The sequence below is a fragment of the Hyperolius riggenbachi genome, chromosome 4 (assembly GCF_040937935.1).
Source record: "Hyperolius riggenbachi isolate aHypRig1 chromosome 4, aHypRig1.pri, whole genome shotgun sequence".
NCBI lineage: Eukaryota > Metazoa > Chordata > Amphibia > Anura > Hyperoliidae > Hyperolius > Hyperolius riggenbachi.
This window is the reverse complement of record NC_090649.1, coordinates 364,032,674-364,056,331: the sequence shown is the minus strand read 5'-3', so window position 1 is coordinate 364,056,331 and position 23,658 is coordinate 364,032,674. Positions and strand designations below refer to the sequence as shown.

Here is a 23,658-nt window from a genome sequence, read left to right as displayed (position 1 = left end):
AATGAGGCCAACTGAACTTTATTTCAGCACATTGCACTGCTATCAGTGGCACTGTTAATTTTAATTACAATGCCCGTACAAGGGCAGCATGAGGCACGGTTATTTGTATGAACAAAGCTAACATTGTAAGAGGATGTTTAACCCAGAATTAAACTTCATCCCAATCAGTAGCTGATACCCCTTTCCCATGAGAAATCTTTACCTTTTCTTTAATAGATTATCAGGTGGAATAGAATAGATTTATTATTATTATTATTATTTCTTAAATAGATTATCAGATTCTATTATTATTATTACCTGTCAAACCCCTCCCACTGTGTGACGTCATGCCATGGTCATGAAAGTTTCCTTTCTGTGAGCCTTATTGCATTGTGGGAAATAATGGCTGTATCCAACTGGCAAACAACCAGTATCTCCCTCGGTGCGTATGTATATCAGAATATTTTATTTTCCCAAGTACTACGGGGTTGTACCAGGAATTATTTTTGGCAAATACAGGGCTGGCCATGGTGCAGAAAAAAAGCATACAGTGATAACCTAAAGTAGGCATACATAATACCTAGAACTTAGTGGAAGATCCGGAGGGGTCATCTGAGAACTATGTGAGTGGAGCTGCCACATACTCTGTGGTGCTCAACTACTCTGCAGCGATTTAAGTGCTCCACAGAACATTCTTGGAGGGGAGGATGTAATCCGATGGTGACAGCAGGTGGAGTGAACTCAGGGTGCCGTGTTGGCTACAGAGCTGGCTGGTGGGGTCTGCCCTGAGTCGGTGAGTGCGTCTCCTGGTAGTGCTATGGAGCTGGAAACCAGGCTTCAGCGTGGTGTCTGATGCGTTTGGAGTGTTGGGTGCCAGCAGGGTGTCAGTCAGGCGCAGTGCCATGACCCATCATCCCCCCAATGTGCGGCTGGACCCATGTAGTGGCCAAGGGCAATGGAGGTGAGCAACCCTTCGGTGATGTGGCAGGCAGCACTGGTAGTCAGGGTCGGCAGACTCATAGCGACAGGACATGGTGCATGCAGATTCCCTGGCGGATGCAATGTTGCAGGCTGCGATGGGAGAAAATCCTGTTGTGCAACAGTGGTAGTCAGGGTCTCCACACTCATAGCGGCAGGACAGCGATGCATGCAGATTCCCTGGCGGATGCAATGTTGCAGGCTGCGATGGGAGAAAATCCTGTTGTGCAACAGTGGTAGTCAGGGTCTCCACACTCATAGCGGCAGGACAGCGATGCATGCAGATTCCCCTGGTGGCTGCAATGTGGCAGGCAGCAGCATTGAGAGAGTCCCCTTTTGCACCAGCGGTGCTGAGAGTGGCTGGTTCCTGCAGCGGCCATTCAGTCGTGCGTCCTGTATCCCACGGCGGCAAGGAGCAGTCCTGAGCAGCGGTGGTGAGTAAACACATGAGCTTGATCAGCTGACCGCTCGATCAGCTGGCAGCCTGCAGCCCAGTGGTTGAAGAAATGAGCGCCATGGGGCCAGCACATGTCTCCGCCTGTATCCCTGCATCACCCTCTGTAGATTAGGGGGGTTGGCGGTAAAAACATAGGAAAAAAGAACAAGAGGGCAGAGCCCTGTATCTGTGGCTACTATTGCAGGGCCATTAGGAGTATAGCTATAAAAAATCAACCTTCTAGACTATTTGCTTTGTTAGCGGATGTGTTTATAGATAATGGTAGTTGGTGCTGTCTAGTGTTTTTCTTGTCTTATGAGTAGTAAAGATGATCTGGTGCAGGCTCATTGTGTTTTAAATAACATGACTGAATTACAGGAATTAATAGCAATTATTTCTTGATCACGCTTCTATTTTTTCTCACTTTGCAATGAAGTGATTTATTCCCCCCCCCCCCCATAATACTCCTTCTACTACAGTATTTTTCAGTAAAGTTCTTCAACACTGTACTGAAACCCTTATACTTCATCACTGATAATGTATATGTACACAAAAATTAGTGTGTAATAAAGGTTAACTTTTATTCTGGTACCAAAACAAATTCTGAAACTTCTCCCTTTTTTTTTTGTTTACAGCTTGGTGTAAATATCCTTCACATACGTCTTCCACAGGGCAGCAGTGAAGAAGAGGTCAGTCCTTACAGTGTTACATTAGATATCATTGTAAAGGTGTTTTTTTTTCACTTCTTTGCACCCATCAGAACAGTGCACTCCTTTAGTCTATGGAACATCCCAGTATTCCCACCTTCTTGCATAAGTAATCTGAGGCAAAGAGCATGATGTCACATTTTTATATTGGGCTAAAAAAATTAAATTTAAGATTTTAATAGAATTGCTTACCTCCTGAAATAAGTCGCATAGCCTTATAGCTATGTTAATTCACTGCGAGGGTCTGTTCTGGTATATAGTTACAACATAGTGAGGTTGGAAAGCTAGATTTGCTTCTTGTGTCTGATGCATATATTGTATTATCATCTTTCACATTTGACACCTCCCTATTTGAAACCAGTACATAACACAGTTGTGATTCATAAACCAGATTGTTGATGAAATCTTGAAACTAAACGAAGATCCAAAAGTGCATGGTCTACTCCTTCATCTGTGTGATCCCAGCCTGAAAATGTTGAATGCAGTGAATCCAGACAAAGATGTAGATGGGTAAGAGATTTGAAAAAAAATAGAAAATATATAATCATTGTTACACCTTGCATGTCGTAGGAATCTACTGTATTTTTTAGACTATAAGATTCACTTTTTCTCCCCCAAAAGTGGGGGAAAAAGTCACTGCGTGTTATAGTGTAAATGCAGGGAGTCCTGACTTGTGAATGCCTGCCAATACGAACCTCCAATTGTGCTCATGCACAGGACACAGGGCCAAATGAGGACACAGGGGGACACAGAGGCGCATAGAGGAGGACAGAGGCGGACACAGGGAGACGCAAGGGGGCATGAGGTACAACGGGGGCATAATCCACAAGATGCCCCTTCACCATGAATGCACCAGGTTTAGTATATATTTTATTTCCCCCCTGTTTTTTGTCCTCTAAACCTGGGTGCATCTTATGGTCAGAAGCATCTTATAGTCTGAAAAATACGGTATATTAATTCATTAGTAATAAAAAAACAGATTTGTACTCCTATAACAAAAATGTCTTAGAATCTGGCACCCCTGGATTAAATAAGAACACCTTCTATTGAGCAAACGCTGTTGACCAGGCTGTGAGGTTGAACTTCCGTCTCTCCCTTTACTTCTACTTATTTACTTTACATAAAAAAATATCCTGATTTGTAAGCACAATAGTATGGAGTTTCTTCATGTAAATTGTAGTAGGTTTTCATTTTTTTCATTTTTTTCTTTTTACCTTGTGGAATGGTAGTACAATATCGACTTATTCAAGTAAATTGTGTTAAGCCGCATCTACACGCGTAGATGCGGCCGCGATGCTCCTTATCAATCGAGCCGCTGATGCAGCTCGATTGATAAGATCCGACAGGACGGATCTCCGCACCGCCGATTCCCTGCTCGATCCCCGCGAGGGGACAATGGCAGGGAATCGTGTGGGAGATAAGCGGCGCCGGCGGGGACGAGCGGGCACGAGCGGGGAATCGAATGCGGCGCGCGAGCGGGGACGCGGCGGGCACGCGGAAGAGGCGATCCGGCGGCTAATCGAGCCGCCGGATCGCTACAATGTCCCATGGTGTAGATGGGGCTTAAAATGCAGGTCATCACTTCAAGCATCTGTCCAAAGAACAAGACCACGATGCACTGGGAGCTGCTAGTTTACAGCACACCTAGCACATGTTCAGTCATTTATTAAATGGAATCTTACCTGAGAGGGATATTTAAACAATACCCGTTGCTTGTCAGTCCTGCTGATCTCTTTGGTTGCAGTTGTGGCTGAATCACACACCTGAAACAAGCATTCAGCTAATCCAGTCTGTCTTCAGTCAGAGCAGCTGATCTGCATGCTTGTTGAGGGGCTGTGGCTAAAAGCATTAGAGATACAGGATCAGCGGGAGGGTCAGGGAACTGGTATTATTTTAAAAGAAAAATCCATATCCTTCTCAGTTTAGGTTCCCTTTAAAACTGTTTTGTGCTTATTTGACCTTCAGAAGTGGAAGATATAGAGCCTGTATGATGCTTGCTTTCTGGTATTTACTACTTATTTCAACTTTTTTTTATACAAGCGTTTGTATTGAATTTTACAAAGCCGGGTCCACACTAGGAGCCGTTCCAGATCGGATCAGTTTTTCTGAAAAAATGATCCGTTTGAAACGGATCTGATCTGGATGGCAGGCACGTTCCGGTCCACGCACGCATTGATCGCGTCTGTATATGCGCGTCACTGCTTACTGCCGCCGCCGCTGCTTGTCCCGACGCCGCTGCTTGCCCCGACGCTCGTTCCCTTGCATAGCCTGGAGGCCAACAGAAGCATGGCTCTCCATAGGCTGGATCAGGCCAATTCTGCCTAGCAACAGGAGAATTTTCATTCTCTCTGTTGCTAAGGATTCCTATTGGTCTGTTCCAGCTCAATGGAGAATCCCTGTGCTTCTTGTCAGCCTTCGGGCTGTTTAGAAGGACTGAGAGGCGGTGATGGGCGGTGGGACACGTGAGTATACATCATGGCGGCGGTGTGGATGCGACGAAAATGGTCTATGCGGATGTGGCGACTAGCCTAGTGAGAGCAGACAGTGTCCGTTCTCACAGGCTTGCATTGGACATGGTTTCCCATCCAGCCCGGGAAAACGTGTCAAGTTCAGACTCTGCGACATTTTCTTTCCATGCAACACGGTTCCATGTGCGATCCGTGTTGCTGTACAAGTGGAAGCGGGTCCTATTTTTAACATAGGATCCACTCCCTGCATTTTTAAAAACGTATCCCACGGATATGTTTTTAAAACAAGTGTGAGCCGTCTGTAACACTTAAAGAGAGTCTGAAACCTACAAAATTACCTCCTTTTTTTTTTTTTTTTTTTTAATGTATATATTTTAGGCAGTCCACTTAAGCATTAATGGCATAGCTGAAACGCTGATTTTTCCTGCGGCAAAATGAGGCCTTGATCACCCCCAAATACCGGGGCAAAAATCCACGACTTTCAAAGTCGTGGATTTTGCTGCCTGGGGAGGCAGAGATTAGCTCTGTAGCTCTGCCTTCATTCACGTCAATCTCTGTGGATCTCCGCCTCTCCCCCACACCTCTCAGTGAAAGAAGACTGAGGGGCGGGGGAGAGGTGGCGATCTGCAGGGATTGATGCGAGGAGAGGCAGACAGAGCTACTGCTCATAGCTCTGCCTCTATCCGGAAGGAGCCCTGCAATTTGCCCTGGGGATTGCGGGGTGATCAAGGACTCGTTTTGCCGCAGGATCGCTGTGTTTCAGCTATGCCATTAATGCTGAAGAGGACTTCCTAAAAAAAAATAAAAAAAAATGGTACTTTTGTAGGCTTCAGACTTTTTCTTTAAAAGGAAAAGAAAAAACAAATGTGTACAATCCAAAACCTTTATAAATCCAGGTATTAGACAACACTAAGCAATGCATATACATTGCATGAAGCACTCACACAAAATCAGAACCACATAAGCAACAGGAAAAGCAGGACATCCATATAACAACAACAACAACAACAAATAACATTTGTAAAGCGCTTTTCTCCCGTGGGACTCAAAGCGCATAAGCATGGCTCCGACCATCGTGGTACAGAGGAAGAATTTTATAAATCTGGAAATGCCAGGCTAAACAGGTGGCTTTTCAGTCTGGATTTGAATAGCTCCAGGGATGGTGCTGTCTTTACTGGATGTGGTAGGGAGTTCCAAAGAGTAGGGGCAGCATGACAGAAGGCTCTGTCTCCAGATTTTTTGAGGTGCACTCTGGGAGTGACCAAGTTTATAGAACTTGCTGATCTGAGGTTGTGAGAGGTGTGGTGCAGCTTCAGCAAGTCCTTCATGTATCCAGGGCCCAGATTGTGCAGGGATTTGAATGTCAGCAGTCCAATCTTGAAGAGTATTCTCCATTCTACTGGTAGCCAGTGCAGTGAGCGAAGGATCGGTGTAATGTGACAGTGGCGAGGCTGGTTTGTTAGCAATCTGGCAGCAGCATTCTGCACTAATTGCAGGCGACGCAGGTCCTTTTTGGGGAGGCCAGCATAAAGGGCATTGCAGTAGTCCAGCCGTGATGTGATGAAGGCGTGGACTAGGGTTTGAAGATCCTCTGGGGGAATCAGATGTTTAATCTTTGCAATGTTCTTCAGATGAAAGAAGGAAGATTTAACTACAGATGAAATTTGGTTTCTGAAATTCAATTCCCCATCGATTAGTACGTCAAGGCTGCGCACAAGGTTGGAGCTGTTTATGTCTGAATTCCCAATCCTGATTGGTGTTGCTTTAGGATAGAGCTGTTTTGATGGCGAGCACTGGCTTTGGACAAACAGGACCTCAGTTTTTTCAGCATTCAGTTTCAACCAGTTATCATTCATCCATGCCTGAAGCTCAGCTAAGCAAGAGTTTATTTTTGGGGTAGGGTCTGTTCCACCAGGTTTGAAGGACAGGTATAGCTGTGTGTCATCGGCGTAGCAGTGGTACGTCAGGCCATGTCGTTGGATAAGTGTACCGATTGGCAACATGTAGATTGCAAACAGCAGAGGGGATAGGATTGATCCTTGTGGCACTCCGAATTGTAGAGGTGCAGGTTTGGACATTATAGGTCCTAGGGATACTCTCTGTGTTCTGTCAGTCAGGAATGATCTGAACCACTGGAGGACTGATCCACTGATGCCACAGTACTCCTGCAGTCTGTTAAGCAGGATTTTATGGTCAACTGTATCAAAAGCAGCTGAGAGATCCAACAGGATTAGGATGGAGCATTCCCCTCTGTCCCTTGCCATGAGCAGATCGTTGCAGACTTGGATGAGGGCTGTTTCACAGCTGTGGTGTTTCTTAAAGCCAGATTGTAGAGGGTCCAGGATGTTGTTTACTGACAGCCTGGTTTCAAGTTGCAGATAGACAGCCTTTTCAATAACTTTACCTAAGAAGGGGAGGTTGGAGACAGGTCTGTAGCTGCTCATAGCATCTGGATCCATGGAAGGTTTTTTAAGAAGGGGCTTGATGATTCCTTCTTTTAGAGAGGTAGGAAACCTCCCTGCTTGCAGAGAGCAATTTACTATTTTGTGAAATGCTGGACCAAGCAGGTCAGGGCATTTCAGCATATGTTTAGTTGGTCCAGGGTCCAGGTCGCAGGTTGTCTGGCGGAGACGACAGAGGATGTCTGAGATCTCTTCCTCACTAATACTTTTGAAGTCAGTCCAGGGTGTTAGGTTGTTTTTGCAGCTATTTCCATTAGTTGCATGAGTCTTGGGTGCTGTGGACTGAATGAGAGACCGAATAGAAGATACTTTGTCAGCAAAGTAGCAAGCAAATTGGAATGCGAAAGTTTGGGCAACCTTGTTAATCGTCATGATTTTCCTGTATAAATTGTTGGTTTTTATGATAAAAAGTATCAGTTAAATATATTCCATAGGAGACACACACACAGTGATATTTGTTTTTCTTGGACTGCTGTGGTGTTTTTCCTCCATGCATAACACCCCTTGTTATGCCCAAATAGCTCAATTTTAGTTTCATCAGTCCACAGCACCTTACTCCAAAATGAAGCTGGCTTGTTTTAATGTGTCTTAGCATACTTTAAGCGGCTCTGTTTGTGCTGTGGGTGGAGAAAAGGCTTCCTCTGCATCACTCTCACATACAACATCTCCTTGTGTAAAGTGCGCCGAATGGTTGAACGATGCACAGTGACTCCATCTGCAGCAAGATGATGTTGTAGGTCTTCGGTGCTGGTCCGTGGGTTGACTTTAACTGTTCTCACCATTCGTCGCTTCTGTCTATGGCCTAGTGCACACCGAGCGGTTTTTGGAGCGATCCGCCGGCCGCATCCGCCTGTAAAAACGCTTGGCTAATGTATTGCAATGGGATGGTGCACACTGGCGGTTTGAGGTTTTTGACAAGCCGCAAACGCGCCTCCTGCTGCACGTTTGCGGTTTTCGGAAGCGTTTCGTCCTCAATATAAAGTATAGGAAAAAACGCAAACCGCTCTGAAAAACGCTACTTCAGAGCGGTTTGCCAGGCGTTTTTGTTACAGAAGCTGTTTAGTAACAGCTTTTACTGTAACAATATGTGTAATCTGCTACACAAAAACACACCCAAAACCGCTAGGTATGTTTAGAAAACCTCTCTAAACATGCCTAGAATCGCTCTGAAATCCGCTCCCAAAACCGCTAGCATATTGCGGATCTGCTAGCGGTTTTGGTGTGCACTGGGCCTAACTGAGATTTTTCTTGGTCTGCCACTTCGAGCCTTAACTTGAATTGAGCCTGTGATCTTCCATTTCCTCAATATGTTCCTAACTGTGGAAACATACAATTGAAATCTCTGAGACAGCTTTCTGTATCCTTTCCCTAAACTATGATGGTGAACAATCTTGGTCTTCAGGTCATTTGAGAGTTGTTTTGAGACCCCATGTTGCTACTCTTCAGAGAAAAATAAGAGTAGGGGAACTTACAATTGACCACCTTAAATACTCTCTCATAATTGGATTCACCTGTGTATGTAGGTCAGGGGTCACTGAGCTTACCAAGCCAGATTGAGTTCTAATAATTAGTTCTAAAGGTTTTGGAATCAATAAAATGACAACCGTGCCCAAATGTATGCACCTGCCTAATTTTGTTTAAACCATTATTGCACACTTTCTGTAAATCCAATAAACTTCATTTCACTTCTCAAATATCACTGTGTATGTCTCCTATATGATATATCTAACTGACATTTTTTATCGTAACAACCAACGAGTTATACAGGAAAATCATGACTATTAACAAGGATGCCCAAATTTTCGCATCCCACTGTAGATATATTTATGTTTAAAAAACATTCAGTATAGCAGGGAATCCTTGCAGGGTATCCAACACAGAAACCTTTACATCTAAATTGGGAATCTTTGTCTGATGAGGCTTCTACCCAGATATTCTACACCCTACAGTTATGGCCGAAATTGTTGGCACCCCAGAAATTTCTCTAGAAAATTAAATATTTCTCACAGAAAAGTATTGCAGAAACATGTTTTACTATACACATGTTTATTCTTTTTTGTGTACTGGAACAAAACAAAAGGCAGGAAAAAAAGCAAATTGGACATAATGCCACACAAAACTCCTAAAATGGTCTGGACAAAATTATTAGCACCCTTAAAGGTAACCTTAACTGTACTAAAAAAAAAAAAAATTCACTTACCTGGGGTTCCCCCAAGCCCCCTACAGCCATCCTGTGCCCTCACCTGTCCTCTAAGATCCTCCGTTTCCCCCACTGCGGGTTAGTTTCATTTTTGGCCCAACAGAGAGTTGGCTCCTGTCCACACGTCTCCTTGTACACATTCCCGTCGTCAAGCGAGTCCTGCGCAGGTTTTTAGTACAGTTAAGGTTCCCTTTAAATTAATATTTGGTTGCACATCCTTTGGAAAAATAACTGAAATCTGTTGTTTCCTGTAACCATCAATAAGCTTCTTACACCTCTAACCCTGAATTTTGGACCTCTCTTCCTTTGCAAACTGCTCTAGGTCTCTCTTATTGGAAAGGCACCTTTTCCCAATGCCAGTTTTAAGATCTTCCCCAGGGGTCCAAAGGGATTTAGATCTGGACTCATTGCTGGCCACTTCAGAACTCTCCAGTGCTTTGCTGTCATCCGTTCCTGGGTGATTTTTGAAGTATGTGTGGGATCATTGTCCTGCTGAAAGACCCAAGATTTCGGATACAATCCCAGCTTTCTGGCACTGGGCTGTGCAGTGTGACCCAAAATCCTTTAGCAGTCCTCAGATTTCATGATGCCTTGCACACATTCAAAGCACCCAGTGCCGGAGGCAGCAAAACAACCCCAAAACATCACTGAATCTCCACCATATTTCACTGTAGGTACTGTGTTCTTTACTTTGTAGGCCTCATTCAGTTTTCAGTAAACGGTATAATGATGTGCTTTACCAAAAAGCTCCATCTTGGTCTCATCTGTCCACAAGACATTTTCCCAGAAGGATTTTGCTTACGTACATGTTGGCTTTTTTTATGTCTGTCAGAAGTGGGGTCCTCCTGGGTCTCCTGCCATCGTGTTTCATTTCTTTTAAATGTCACAGTGCGCTGACACCAATGCTCCCTGAGCCTTCAGGACAGCTTGGATTTCTTTGCAACTTGTTTGGGGCTTCTGATCCACCATCCGGACTATCCTGCTTTTTAACCTTTCATCAATTTTTCTCTTTCGTCCACACCCAGGGAGATTAGCTACAGTGCAGTGGGTTGCAAACTTCTTGATAATGTTGCACACTTTGGACAAAGCCATCACATCATCAATAAATTCAAGAGAATCAGTTCCATTGGCAGCCATACATGCCCACGCCAAGACACTACCACCACCATGCTTCACTGATGAGGTGGTATGCTTTGAATCATGAGTAGTTACTTACCTTCTCCATACTCTCTTCTCTTCCCTTTACTCTGGTACAATTTGTTGGTCTCATCTGTCCATAGGATCAGTGGCGTAGCTAAGGTGCTATGGAGGCTAAATTTTACATGGGGCCTCCTCAAGCACTCTACATAACAATTGAGAGGGCGCACCAAAACCTTCCAAGGACAACCACAGTGTAGGTAGGGGATGGGAAACCGTTTGTTAATGATCACTACTATTCAACGCTTATATAGAGGTGATCATTACAAGCACAGGACCAATAAAGAGCTAATACTACAGTTGGAGAGGGGGCCCTATGGGGCCCAAGGGCCCTGGTGCGGTCGAGACCTCTGCATCCCCTATTGCTACACCACTGCATAGGATGTTGTTCCAGAACTGTGAAGGCTTTTTTAATGTCGTTTGGCAAACTCTAACCTGGCCTTCTTGTTTTTGAGGCTCGCCAATGGTTTACATCTTGTGGTTAATCCTCTGTATTACTCTGGTGAAGTCTTCTCTTGATTGTTGACTTTGACACACATACACCTACCTCCTGGAGAGTGTTCTTGATCTGGCCAACTGTTATGAAGGGTGCTTTTCTTCACCAGGGAAATAATTATTCGGTCATCCACTCCACTACAGTTGATTTCTGCGGTCTTCCGGGTCTTTGGGTGTTGTTGAGCTCCCGGTGAATTCCTTTTTTTTTTTAAAGAATGTTTTAAACAGTTGTTTTGACTACGCCTACTGATTATGCTATCGCTCTGATGGGTTTGTTTTGGGGTTTTTTTTCAGCCTAATGATGGCTTGCTTAACTGATAGTGGCGGCTCTTTGGATCTCATCTTGAGAGTTGATGGCAAAAGATTCCAAATGCAAATAGCACACTTGAAATCAACTCTGAACCTTTTTATCTGCTCATTGTAATTGTGATAATGAGGGAATAACACACACCTAACCATGCAACAGCTGAGAAGCCAATTGCCTCATTACTTTTGCTCTCTTAACAAGTGGGAGGCACATATGCATTCCTACACTGTTCACCTGATTTGGATGTAAATACTCTCAAAGTAAAGCTGACAGCCTGCACTTAACCACTTAACGACCGCCTAACGCCCATAGGCGTCGGCGGGTCGTTAGTGGTATAGCATGGAAACGGCCGCTCGATCGAGCTGCCTTTCCATGCTAGTTCACGGAGACTGTCTCCGTGAACAGTGTGCAAGCCGCCAATCGCGGCTCGCACGCATAATGTAAACATCCGGGGAAGAAATCCCCGCTGTTTACATGACACGGCGCTGCTGCGCAGCAGCGCTGTGACATAGATCGGCGATCCCCGGCCTCTGATTGGCCGGGGATTGCCGGCATCTGATAGACAGAAGCCTTTCCTATCCGGCGCAGGACGGAACTCCGTCCTGCGCCGCTCACAAGGTAAGAGAGAGGGAGGGAAAGCCGGGGAGGGCGGAAAGCGCTGCGGAGGGGGGCTTTGAAGAGCCCCCCCCCGGAAAGTGCGGGCAGCCGGCGGCGATCAGACCCCCCCAGCAGGACATCCCCCTAGTGGGGAAAAAAGGGGGGGAAGTCTGATCGCCCTGGCTATTTCCTGATCAGTGCTGCGGGCTGGAGAGTCCACGCAGCACCGATCAGAAGAAAATCACGTGGTCCTTAAGTGGTTAAAGCACATCATGTTTGTTTCATTTCAAATCCATTGTGGCTGTGTATAGAGCCAAAAATGTTAGAATTGTGTTGAGGTCCCAATATTTATGGACCTGACTGTATAAACTGCCCACAGAATTGAACACCTCTATTCGCCTTATAGATGAGTATATTCATTTGTTGCAGAGAAACCTAGTTGAAGTTGTTGCCTTTCCTGTTTTTCTTTCTAATATGTTGTCATGGAATTTTAACTACAGGGTCACGGATGTGAGATTGGGGAAGATGATCCGTGGCCGTGCTTCGGAGGGGCTCCTTTCACCTGCTGCTCATGCTATCATAAAGCTCACTGAACAGATGGGTAAGGAGGACATTCAATGAGCTGACATATTCCAGTTTTAAACTATACACTATGCCTGACTGTCCTGCTGATCCTCTGCCTCTTATATTTGTAACTATAGATCCTGAACAAGCATGTAGATTAGATGTTTCTGGCAAGATTAGCTGCATGCTTGTTTCAGGTGTGCAATTCACACTACTGAAGCAAGTAAGTTCAGCAGGACTGCCAGGGAACTGGTATTATTTAAAACGATATACATATGGTAACCACCATATGCTTCTCACTTCAGGTTCCCTTTAAGAATACTCTTAAAGGGAATGTCCAAGCAAAATAAAAAAATTAGTTTCACTTACCTGGGGCTTCTACCAGCCCCATGCAGCCATCCTGTGCCCTCGTAGTCACTCACTGCTGCTCCGGTCCCCCGCTGGCAGCTTGCCGACCTCGGAGGTCGGCGGGACGCATTGCGTACATTTTTATGCATTACCGCTAGTGCAGGCACATTAATACATACATTTTTACGCGTTACTGGTTCAATGCGTAAAAATGTATATGTTAATGTGCCTGCACTAGCGGGAATCCATAAAAATTTACGCAATGCGTCCCGCCGACCTCCAAGGTCGGCAAGCTGCCAGCGGGGGACTGGAGCAGCAGTGAGTGACTACGAGGGCACAGGATGGCTGCATGGGGCTGGTAGAAGCCCCAGGTAAGTGAAACTCATTTTTTTATTTTGCTTGAACCTTCCCTTTAAGAGATGTAGACAGGTAGCATTGATAACAGTGCACATCCTGGTGAGTTTAAAGGACAACTGTAGTGAGAAGAATATGGAGACTGCCAAATGTATTTCCTCTTGAACAATGCCAGTTGCCTGGCAGCCCTGTTGCTCTATTTGGCTGCAATAGTAGTAGAGAAAATGCCTTAGCCCAATAATTTAGTGAGATATTCAGCCCTCTTTCATATGGAAGACTGTACTGCATGCTTGTCGGGTACTTCAGTCTGTCGGCCACCAAGTGCCTTTCAGCTGCAATTTAATGTAGAAGATTGGCAGTGTTTGTAATGCCACACATTGGACTTGTGGTTACTCGACAACAGTGAGTTATCCACGAACTCACACGGTGACTTGTGGTGGCTAGAAATCATGTACGTCAGTGGCGCTGCAGATATTTTAAATTGTTTTCGTGTTGTGTATGCTCAGAAACGTAATTTGTCAATACACTTCCGTGGAATTCTTCATTCGGCCACAGGAAGTGAGCGCTAGTTTGGCTTGCCGCAGTAATCTCTGAAGCCAATTTTTAATGTTAAGACACCATCTGGTGATCACATCGTATCTAAAGTAGGTATAATTTGTGTTCTGGACAGGTTAATAGATAGTTACACATATTTATTATCCTTTATATAAGGATTTCCATTAGGTTTAGCTACATACTGGTAGACGTTTAGAGAGGTACCAAAACATCGCAGCACCCCAAAAAATTATGCTGAACTGTTGATACCAAAAAGCAGAAGACAAAGAATAAGTTACACAGTTGTGGCATACATGAAAGGTTAAATATTTCCAAAATGTGTACATCATGTGTATTTATTAAAATATTTGTGTAGGTTTTGACAGCCATTTACAAAAGCATGTATTTTTCTCTCTCCTTAGTGAACGGCTCATTAGAGGGGAAAAGTGTGTTGATTGTTGGAGCTGATAGTTCCCTGGAGTCCTCCCTGCTCTGCCTGCTTCAGAAGACTGGTGCTCTGGCTACAGCTAGTACCTGGCAGTCCCAGCAGCTGCAGAAGAAGGTACATGCTGATCCTAAGATTTACAACAACTGTGGCTTCCTCTGAAGTCAGAGCAGCTGTTGTCTAGAGCTATTTTAGTAATGCTTACCTTCAGGTCTACTGTCCACGCTGACTTGTGGTATTTATATTTAAAGAATCGTGAGATTATTTGTACAATATCTGTTTTAGAAAATGAAATGTATAAGAAAAATGGTAAGATTTTACGATATATATATGCATTATTATTATTATTATTAACACATACATGTGAGATCTATTTTCCTCCCAGAGTTTGATGCACTATCAGTTACTTCATTCCTATTTCGCAACCTCCTACAGTAGTTTGTAAACATCTGACAGATCTTACAGGTTTTGGACAGTTCCATCACCTCATGGGGAATACTCTGTGTTTTCTTTCTTCTTTGCAAAAGCGCTGTAAAGGATCTGTATACAAAGATGCCGGCCTCCCTACTTCTTTGCACACTATTTTGACAGTTGGACTGAGCAGCTGCCGTTTAGTAAAGCTCTATTTCAACTTGAGTGCTGCATCTGTCTCCAAGATGGACGTGGCACCCATGTTAGTGTGAAATTGCTTCATCTGCAAAAAATGGTAATCATTTTAATGTCACAATAACATTTTTTTTTTGTTCAAGGACAGAAAACATAATTATCTTGGTGAGGCAGATCACAATAAAAATAACCACTTTGACTATAGAGAGGTTTTAGCAGATGGAAGTAGATGGAGCAATAACCTCTGACTCATCATATTCTAGGTGTCTGGAAAGGTCAGTGTTTTATATCCTGAGTGGTTGTGAACAGTAGAACTTAAGAAACAATTTATCTAGTACAATTCTTTTAGGAGAATGTAGAAGGCAAATGGAGGTGAGGGGGTAAGGAATACTTAAAAAACAGGGTGGGGTTACAGTCATTGAAAATATGTATGGGAGGAGACCCCAGGGGTGAGAGACTGGTATTTCGCTTCTGGGAATGACTGTGTTTAACGCATAGGTGTCAAACTCTTGCCCACAGGCCAAATCTGGACCGTGGTGTAATAAAATTTGACCTGTCAGTGCTTGAGGAATTAGTCAGTGGGAATCAAAATAATAATGAAAAAGCCATATACTTTCCTAAGGAGAGAGGTAAGGCTCTGACTCCTGTAGAGCCTTCTCGCTCTTCTCTCAGTCCCTGGAGCAGTATTTGACCAATTTGGGCAAACACTTCTCTAATCCCCTGCCGTGGGGGACTTCGGAAGTTGTATGCGCAGTACAGAGCGCGGAAAAGGAGCACTCGGGCTCTCGAATACGGGCCGCACTCAGTACTGCTCATATGTACGTGCCGTTTCTCGCACGTGCAAAGCATGGAGCTGCCTGTCTTTGGGAGGAATCCGCTCTTGAACACTTCCGAAGTCCCCTGAGGTGGGGGATTCAAACTGGGGAGCTGCCGCTGCAACAAGGGGACCGAGAGAGGAGAGGGAAGACTCAAAAGAACCCACAGGATTCCCTCTCCTTAGGTAGATATCTGGCTTTTTTTTTTTTTTAATTTTGATTCTCATTGACTTTAACATGCTTGTGCTCCCTCCGCCTACCCACCTGCCCACTTTACATCACCTGCCACCTGAGTCTTCTTCTACTTCTATCTCAGTGATTGTGCCCAACTCCTCTCTCTTGCCACGCTCTATTACGCCATTGCTTCGCCCAGTCCCGCCATCTTTTCAGGACAGAGCACGGAGCATAGCTTCATTCTATTGCTCTTTTGCTTTACCCACTCTCGACCACTTTCTTCAGAGCGCTGTGGCACAAGGATGTTCATCTACCTCAAAGCACACTTTCCGGACATGTGAGCTAGAGACCGCATAGGTGAGCGCAACCATAGGAAACACAGGGGACAGGTGAACAGTTCCCCCCCCCCCCCCCCAAATAAGATGGGCTGGATGGGGGAGCAGTATGAGAAGACAGGTAACATGTCTCCTAACATTAAAAAAAAGAGAAAGGGGGACTGCATTAGATTTTGGATGGATGGCTCTGTCAGTGTCTTGTGCACGCGGCTGCTCATAAGACACTAACAGAGCCATACATCCTGGATATAGTGGGATAAAAGCAGATAAAAACTTAAAAATTTGCTGGGACGAAGTGGTGGACTTGCCTCCATAAAGCAGACACGGAAGATTGTCTGTCTGAATAGTAGCAATCACATTTTTTAAATAGTACCCCAAAAAAGTGCAACGCGTTTCGCAGGCCCAGCCCGCTTCATCAGGCAATAAACGTGGGGACAAAACAGAATATTGGAATATCGGTGTTGCGCCTCAGTGCTGCTGGCGCCTCCTGCTGGCGCCTCTGTTCTCCTACTGCTATACCGTGCCCACCCCTGGTGGAGAGGTGATCTACCCCCTTTCGCATCTACAGAGAACGACTTCTTATCCCCGAGTGAGGACAGGTCTAATCTCCTCACCTGCCTATACAGTGGATGCCTTTGTGGTAACCCACGTTTGTGAGTATAATTTTCTCACCGATAACCTTTACTTCGCTTATGCTTAAAGCGGAGTATAACCCCGCATTTCAACTTTGCTCTAAAACATTATTTACAGCATATTATATGCAAAAAGCATTATTTTTTTTACTAGACCAGCATTGGAAGGGTTAAACACAGAGGTTTAAAGTTCAGTGGAGAGATATGCAGAAGTTCAGATTGTTACATTCTATTTAGTTAAATGTATCTATTGAAAAATGTTACACACTCTTTGGCTGTCCTCCAGCTCCTTCTCAGTCAGAGACAGCGAGTCACATTCAACACTTAGATACATTTATGTAAACAAAATGTATCTGTCAGCTTTGGATGCGTCTGCAGAAATCTCCAGGAACTTTAAAGCACTGTGTAACCCTTCCAATGCTGGTCTAGTAAAAAAAAAAAAAAATGCTGGTTGCATATAATATACTGTAAATAATGTTTTAGAGCAAAGTTGAAATGCAGGGTTATATTCCGCTTTAACATACTACACTATATTGGGCTCTCGGTTTCTCTACACTTTATGTTGAAGCGGCAGAGTGAAGCCTCACATGCTACCTACCAGCACTGGGTCCTTGGCGTTAAGAGGGACGCGCACAACCTCTGGCTCCTATATCATACAGCCCAGTATATCAACTGAGGCTGTTCTTTTTGTTCACAGGTACCTAGTACCCGCACTCTAAGTGCAGTCCTTTGTTTTTTTTTGGGTTGTTTATTTGTTTTGTGTTAACACAATCTGTGGCTGCTCTAATATATAGCGCATTTGTTTCAGGGGAGCTATTCCTTTTGGCCGCAATAAATGGGAACTCCGTTCCCATTTATTGATCTAAGTCCCCGTGTGAATGACTGCTGCTGTCTATGAGACGGCACCGCCATTCACAAAAAAACATTCTTACACACCCATGCATAGCTTCCTGTATGGGTAGTAATACTATGCATAGGGACATTATGTGTGACGACATCTTGTGGCCAAATAGTAAAATTACATGTACACACTTTATTTTATTTTACATAAACAGACTTTTTTACATTTAGAATTAACCCCTTACCTCCCACACTCCCTAATAGTTACCCCCCCCCCCCCATCTTTTTTTTTAATATACACTATGTATGTCAAGAGGGTATATTACTGTTCTTTTATAAAAAAAAATTCCAATGGAGCAGACACCACCAATGTAATAATAGCCACTTTATTGATCACATAGGGTTAAAAGCAGCAATACAACGACAGACCGCTGTTTCAAGCATCCATGCTCTTTGTCAAGTTGTCAAACTGCAATATATAAAAACTCCATTTCACCCACAATATATAGAAAGTGTAAACCAATCAGTGCTTGATATTTCAAGTTCACCAATCATAAGGCGCCACATACCAGGAGGACCTGATGGGGAACTTCACAGGACTGGTTTAGTCCCTCCCCTGAGGTTACACTCCCGTATTGAAAATTAAAAATAAAAGTAAATATATCCCCATATAATGTTATAGTGATATCCAACATATGATTGTATAAATGATCAGGGCTGCCATGCATTCGAATATTTACCTGGTAACAAACAAAATCACGGCTTCAAAATTACTCGTTAGGGCATTAGACACTTTGGAGTAATACCACTAGTAGCAGCTTGACGGACAGGAAAAGTTGCTTTTGTCCACATCATAACAGGCATGCAGTCACTAGATTCTTGAGTCACAGGGCCAGATTTATCAAGAGTGTCTGAGACAAAATATTGGTAGGTTTTTAGAAATCCATGCAGAACTGTCTCAGGCATCTTAAGAAATCATTAGATAGTTCAAATTCCTTCTAAAACTGTTGTAAAATAGGAGAAGCTAGGAAGGTCTCTCAAACAGTGCAGTGTGTGAGGGGAATTCCTGTTGCTGAGGTAACCAACACACCTGCTGTATTGATAGCAGCAGGCTCTGAGGAGGAATTCAGCAGGGGGGAGGAGCACCTCAGCACCACACAAATCGCCTGAACTCTGCAGTCATGTCTAGCCTACAGTTCTACATCTGTAGAACTGCTATCAAGCACTTCTTCTGTGCCAGTTTAAGGATGGATTTGCACTTTTCTTAAGGGTAGTGCAGCTCTAGAAATTCATGCTAAATTGCCACCATTACCTAGGATTTAAGAAGGTTCTTATTATCGTGCAGAACTGTTCTCCATGCTGGTTAGAACAGATTAAAAAGAAAAATCTGTCGCTAATGCGTTGATAAATCTCCCCCACAGCCTCCAAACCTTTTCTGTTTTAAAATGAAAGATCTCGTTCCTGTTAATAACCACTTGGTGGCAGCAGAATCCATGATGTAGTTCTGAAATGTTTTTACAGCTGGAAATGCATTTTATCCCCTCCATGAATTATTGTTTCTTTGAAGACAAGATAGTGTTGTATTTTACAAATTGCTGCGCAGTTATAGTCATGATAAACTGTGCCAACATTTTTTAATTTGCAGTCTGTTTTACAAATGGCCCATCTTAATATAGGACACAGGTGTAACAACATAAGCTGAATATAAAATGTGAATCTCTTCAGGGTCTCTGAATACCATACTCTACATATTTTACTTTGTTAGGACATTTTAGCTATGGGCCTTGAGACAGTTATTACCATGTGACAAATGAAAAATTATTTAAAGGAAAACAAAACACGAGGCTAAAATAGATACAGACACACACAGAACATTTATATCGCACTTTTCTCCTGGCGGACTCAATTCACCAGTGCTGCAGCCACTGGGACGCGCTCTGTAGTCAGTAGCAGTGTAAGATAGTCTTGGCCAAGGTCTCCTACTGAATAGGTGCAGGCTTACTGAACAGAAAGAGCCGAGATTTGAACCCTGGTCATCTGTGTCAGAGGCAGAGCCTTTAGCCAGTACACTATCCAGCCAAAATAAGATGCATAAAAAAGTTGACTGTACTGTTCAGAAGCCTGGCATTCTTCACTCTTGTAGAGAATGGGTGACTGCGTATGTAAGGGCTCGTTTCCACTATAGCGAATCCGCATGCGTTGTCCGCATGCGGATTCGCACAGCCAATACAAGTGGATGGGCCTGTTTCCACTTGTGCGTTGTGTGGAGCGTTTTTGTGTGCGGGGAAAATCTGTGAATCGCACGCCATGTATTTAATAGGGAAATCGCTTGCGTATTTGGCATGCGTTGTTCCCCCGCTATTCCACGTGCGTTTCCGCATAGGAACACATGTTAATTTAAACAGGCAGTGACATAGTTAAATTCGCATATACCCTTACCTATGCGGAATCGCATGCGGAAACATGGCAAAAAAACGCATGCGGAATCACACCCGCATGCGATTTCGTCCGCGTTGATTTCCCGACGATTCCGCAACGCACTAGTGGAAACGGGCCCTAAGTCATGACTACCTGTCTATAGCTTTTCAGTATGAACCTCTCCCTACCCGTAGGCCTTTGTGGAGTGAAGTTAATGGACTTGCCCAATCCATGGTCCTGCACATAAACGTCTCAGTGTGGGAGTGGCAGCCTTGGTAATGCCTTTTTTCTGCATAAATTACAGAAGGCCAAGTGGCACTGTGATAGAATATTGCTCTGCCTTTATCAGGGGGTAGTTGAGATCAGGCAGAGGCCAGTCTACAGACACATGATTGCCGTCTTTTCAAATAAAAGTATTTATTTTTAATACAGAGAACTGGACAGACAGCAATGAAAACCTGGAGACTTTTCTGACTCGTATTTAAAGTGATTTAGTGGGTGAGATTTGAAGGTGGTCATAGTTATTTCCTTTTAAACAAGTCTAATTGCTTGTACGCCCTGCTAAATCTCTGATCCAGAAAGAGTTTGCAAATCGGGCGCTCTGTCCACAGATTCAATTTAAAGCCAGCCTGAAGCACTGCCAAAAAAAGAGGTACTTTCCTATAGAGAGAGAAGGCTCTGGAATCCTATAGAGCCTTCATGGTCCTCACAAAGTCCCCTTGTTCCACCAATGTTGCCTAGTGAATTTACACACCTTCAGGACCACAGACAGTCTTTAGAAGTACTCAGATCCCTGAGAGCTGAAGACTTATTTAACTAAGTTGGTTAAAGAACTTCACCAGGGCCTGGAACTGGAACAATCACACAGAGCAAGGACCAGGAAGGCATCCAGAGCCTTCCCTCTACATAGGTGAGTATCTCACTCCCTTTTTTTTTCTTTCTTTTTTACAGATTTCCTGTAAGTTTTGAATAGTGTATATTACATTTTTAGGGATTTTCCTGTTCTCCTGTGTCAATGCTGCAGAAAATATGTCTCATTTCCAGCTCTGGGGACAAGTAATGGCTTTAAAATCATGTCCTAATACAGAAAAAAATGAGACAGAAATAAAAACTTGGCGTTACAGAGCCCAGCAAGTTAATGGTGAACCAGAACTCCTAGGAGTGTGTAGAAGGCTGAAAGAAACCAAAAAGCCTCCTTACTAAGATGGTATGAAAAACATAAGTTTGCCTTCTTAAAACAGAACGTATTTGCAATTATTCAGATTGGAGTGAGCTCTGAGGTGTCCCACAGTGCATCACTGGTGAATATGCAAATCATCTCTTAGTTGTCCCTGATGGCTAAACACACCTCCAGATCCAATTTTTCATTTTGGGAAATATGCAGGCAAGGTAGGTACAGAAAGGGGTTAATGGGATTTTTAGTTATGTGTGGGATTTTTTTTTTTGTAGTGACCAGGAGCACAGAGACACTGGGAGCCCAAATAGCACAATATGTCACCAACGCAAGAATTATGCTGATAATTTGAAATAGTAGTAGTACTCACAAAGGTGGGTTGCACTGGGGAACAACCAACCACATAAGGCAGATGGACATTCACAACCCCGTCTACACTTGGGTGTCCAGGGAGTTCTGGAAGCAGTCACTCTCTTTTACAGAAAAAACACAAAGTACCATTTGTGGTGGTGCCACATGGGACCAAGAACACCCTTCCAAAGGAGGGTGAAAGGGTGAGGCACCACAAAAACGCGATGCCAGTGCACAATTTCATTTCTATATAAAGTTGTGTTTTTGAGATAAGCCACCTCCTTTTTCCACTTTTAGTTGTTTTTAATAGACCCTCCATTAGCTGGAGCCTTCCTGCATAGAAACCATTCACCAATCTGTGGTGTAACTGCTGGTGACGGGGACATGTGCGCGCACTCTCCACATTGAAACCTGAAGATGAGTATGTACGCCCCTGGGACTTTAGATGAAGTCCTGCAGGGTGAAGATATACTGCCACAATTTCATTAAGTGGCATATTAAAATGCAAAACTAATTACAGACCCTTAGACTCTCATGCTGGCCATATAGGGTAAAGGTTTCATACATATGGAATACATGCCTTTATTGGCTTTACCTTTCATGGAAACCTAGGTGACTATGAGACAAATATCTTTCTGTTAAAGGTGCGTACACACGCACTACATCTGGCAACGATGGGTCCATCAGACCCTCCTGCTGGGCGAACGTTCAGCCGACAGTAGTGCGTGTGTACACGCTGTCGGCGGACTAATGAGGGAGATCGTTCAGAAACAGCCTGATCAGTCCGCCGACAGCACGTACACACGCACTACTGTCGGCTGAACGTCCGCCCAGCGGGAGGGTCTGACGGACCCGTTGTTGCCGGATGTAGTGCGTGTGTACGCACCTTTAAAAAAACCTGATCTTTATTTGCCTTGCAATACCAAATGTGTTTCAAATCGCTAGCTTTCAGAAAAAAGCTGCTAGTGGGTTTGAGCCCTCATGCAGTTAAATTCTGCAGCTGATGTAACTGGTTTCAGCATGGATAAGTAAGGAAGTCTTATTTTGCTTCCATTGAGCTTGAAAGTTTGAACATTTTCTTTTCTGTAATTCTTGTATTAATGTGATGGTTCCATTATGACTTGACCGTTACACAAATGGTATTTGTCAAAAGCTGTAAACCTCAGAGGGGTTCCAAGTTAAAAATAAAAATAAGGAATCTATTTGGCTGCATATTTTCTGCATTGCTTCTTTCTTTCTTCTATGTAATGGAATGATTTAACTGTATAGACAGCTGCACTAAATGTCTGTGGAGCACTGTGCGATACAGACATACAGTACAACAGTGAAATGTAAACTAACAGTATAGCTCCTCTTCAGTGGATTATGTAATGGACTCTGGAAATTGTGCTAAAATGAGAAATTACTGCATGCCAGCTATAACTTCTAACAAAATATACTGTTTTTTTTTTTTCTTTTTCCATTTACTCTCCTATTAATTAATATGTTGCATGATGGCATTTCTCCCTACTTATTTTGTACCAGGCAGCACAGAGGTGGGTTGGTTACAAAATGTGGTGATTTTTGATTTTAGTGGGTGGTTTAATAGGTCTTCATTTCTGGCTGGGAACTTCTGGTTTTAATTATGCAGTTATTTGGAATCCTTACAAATGTGCAGTAATTTAATCCTCCTCTTATTCCAGCTTGGTGCCGCTGAAATTGTCATCATCGGAAGTATAAAACCACAAGAAATTCCAGTCAGCTGGATAAAACAAAGAGCAGCGGTTATCTTTGCAGGTAAGGGTTATTTGCACTGCTGTGAAAATAATCCAAATGAAACATTGAAGAAATCCTTATCAAACCATCCATATATATTTCCATTTGTGGTTTTGTTGCTATTATTATGTATTTATTTATTTATATGATGCTGACATTGTCTGCAGTGCTTCACAAAGTGCATAGTCTTGTCATTAACTGTACTCCCAATCGAATCCCTACCATAGTCATAGTCTAATGTCCTACCATATTATTATTATTATTTTATTTATTTAGAGCTGGCATACAGTGCAGCACTATAGAGCCCATAGTCGTGTAACTAACTGCTTCAGGCCTACCTGTGTATAGAGATGGCCCAAACGGTTCGCTGGCAAACAGATTCGCGCAAACATCGGTGGTTCGCGGTGAACCGAGAACTATATGTGAGTTCGACCTGCCCCTATACTACATCATTAGGCTAAACTTTGACCCTCTACATCAGTCATCA

General features: G+C 43.7%; 1 protein-coding gene across 1 annotated transcript in view; it reads left to right on the top strand.

Moving 5' to 3' along the window:
* The first annotated feature begins 2,495 nt into the window (after nucleotides 1-2,495).
* MTHFD1L (methylenetetrahydrofolate dehydrogenase (NADP+ dependent) 1 like) overlaps nucleotides 2,496-23,658 on the top strand; it is a 466,799-nt gene continuing 445,636 nt past the window's right edge. The window contains exons 1-4 of the mRNA XM_068279548.1: nucleotides 2,496-2,610; nucleotides 12,327-12,427; nucleotides 14,049-14,188; nucleotides 23,099-23,192. Of these exons, the coding sequence (XP_068135649.1) occupies nucleotides 2,573-2,610; nucleotides 12,327-12,427; nucleotides 14,049-14,188; nucleotides 23,099-23,192 (373 nt within the window). The 5' untranslated portion in view covers nucleotides 2,496-2,572. The remainder of the gene's footprint in view (nucleotides 2,611-12,326; nucleotides 12,428-14,048; nucleotides 14,189-23,098; nucleotides 23,193-23,658) is intronic.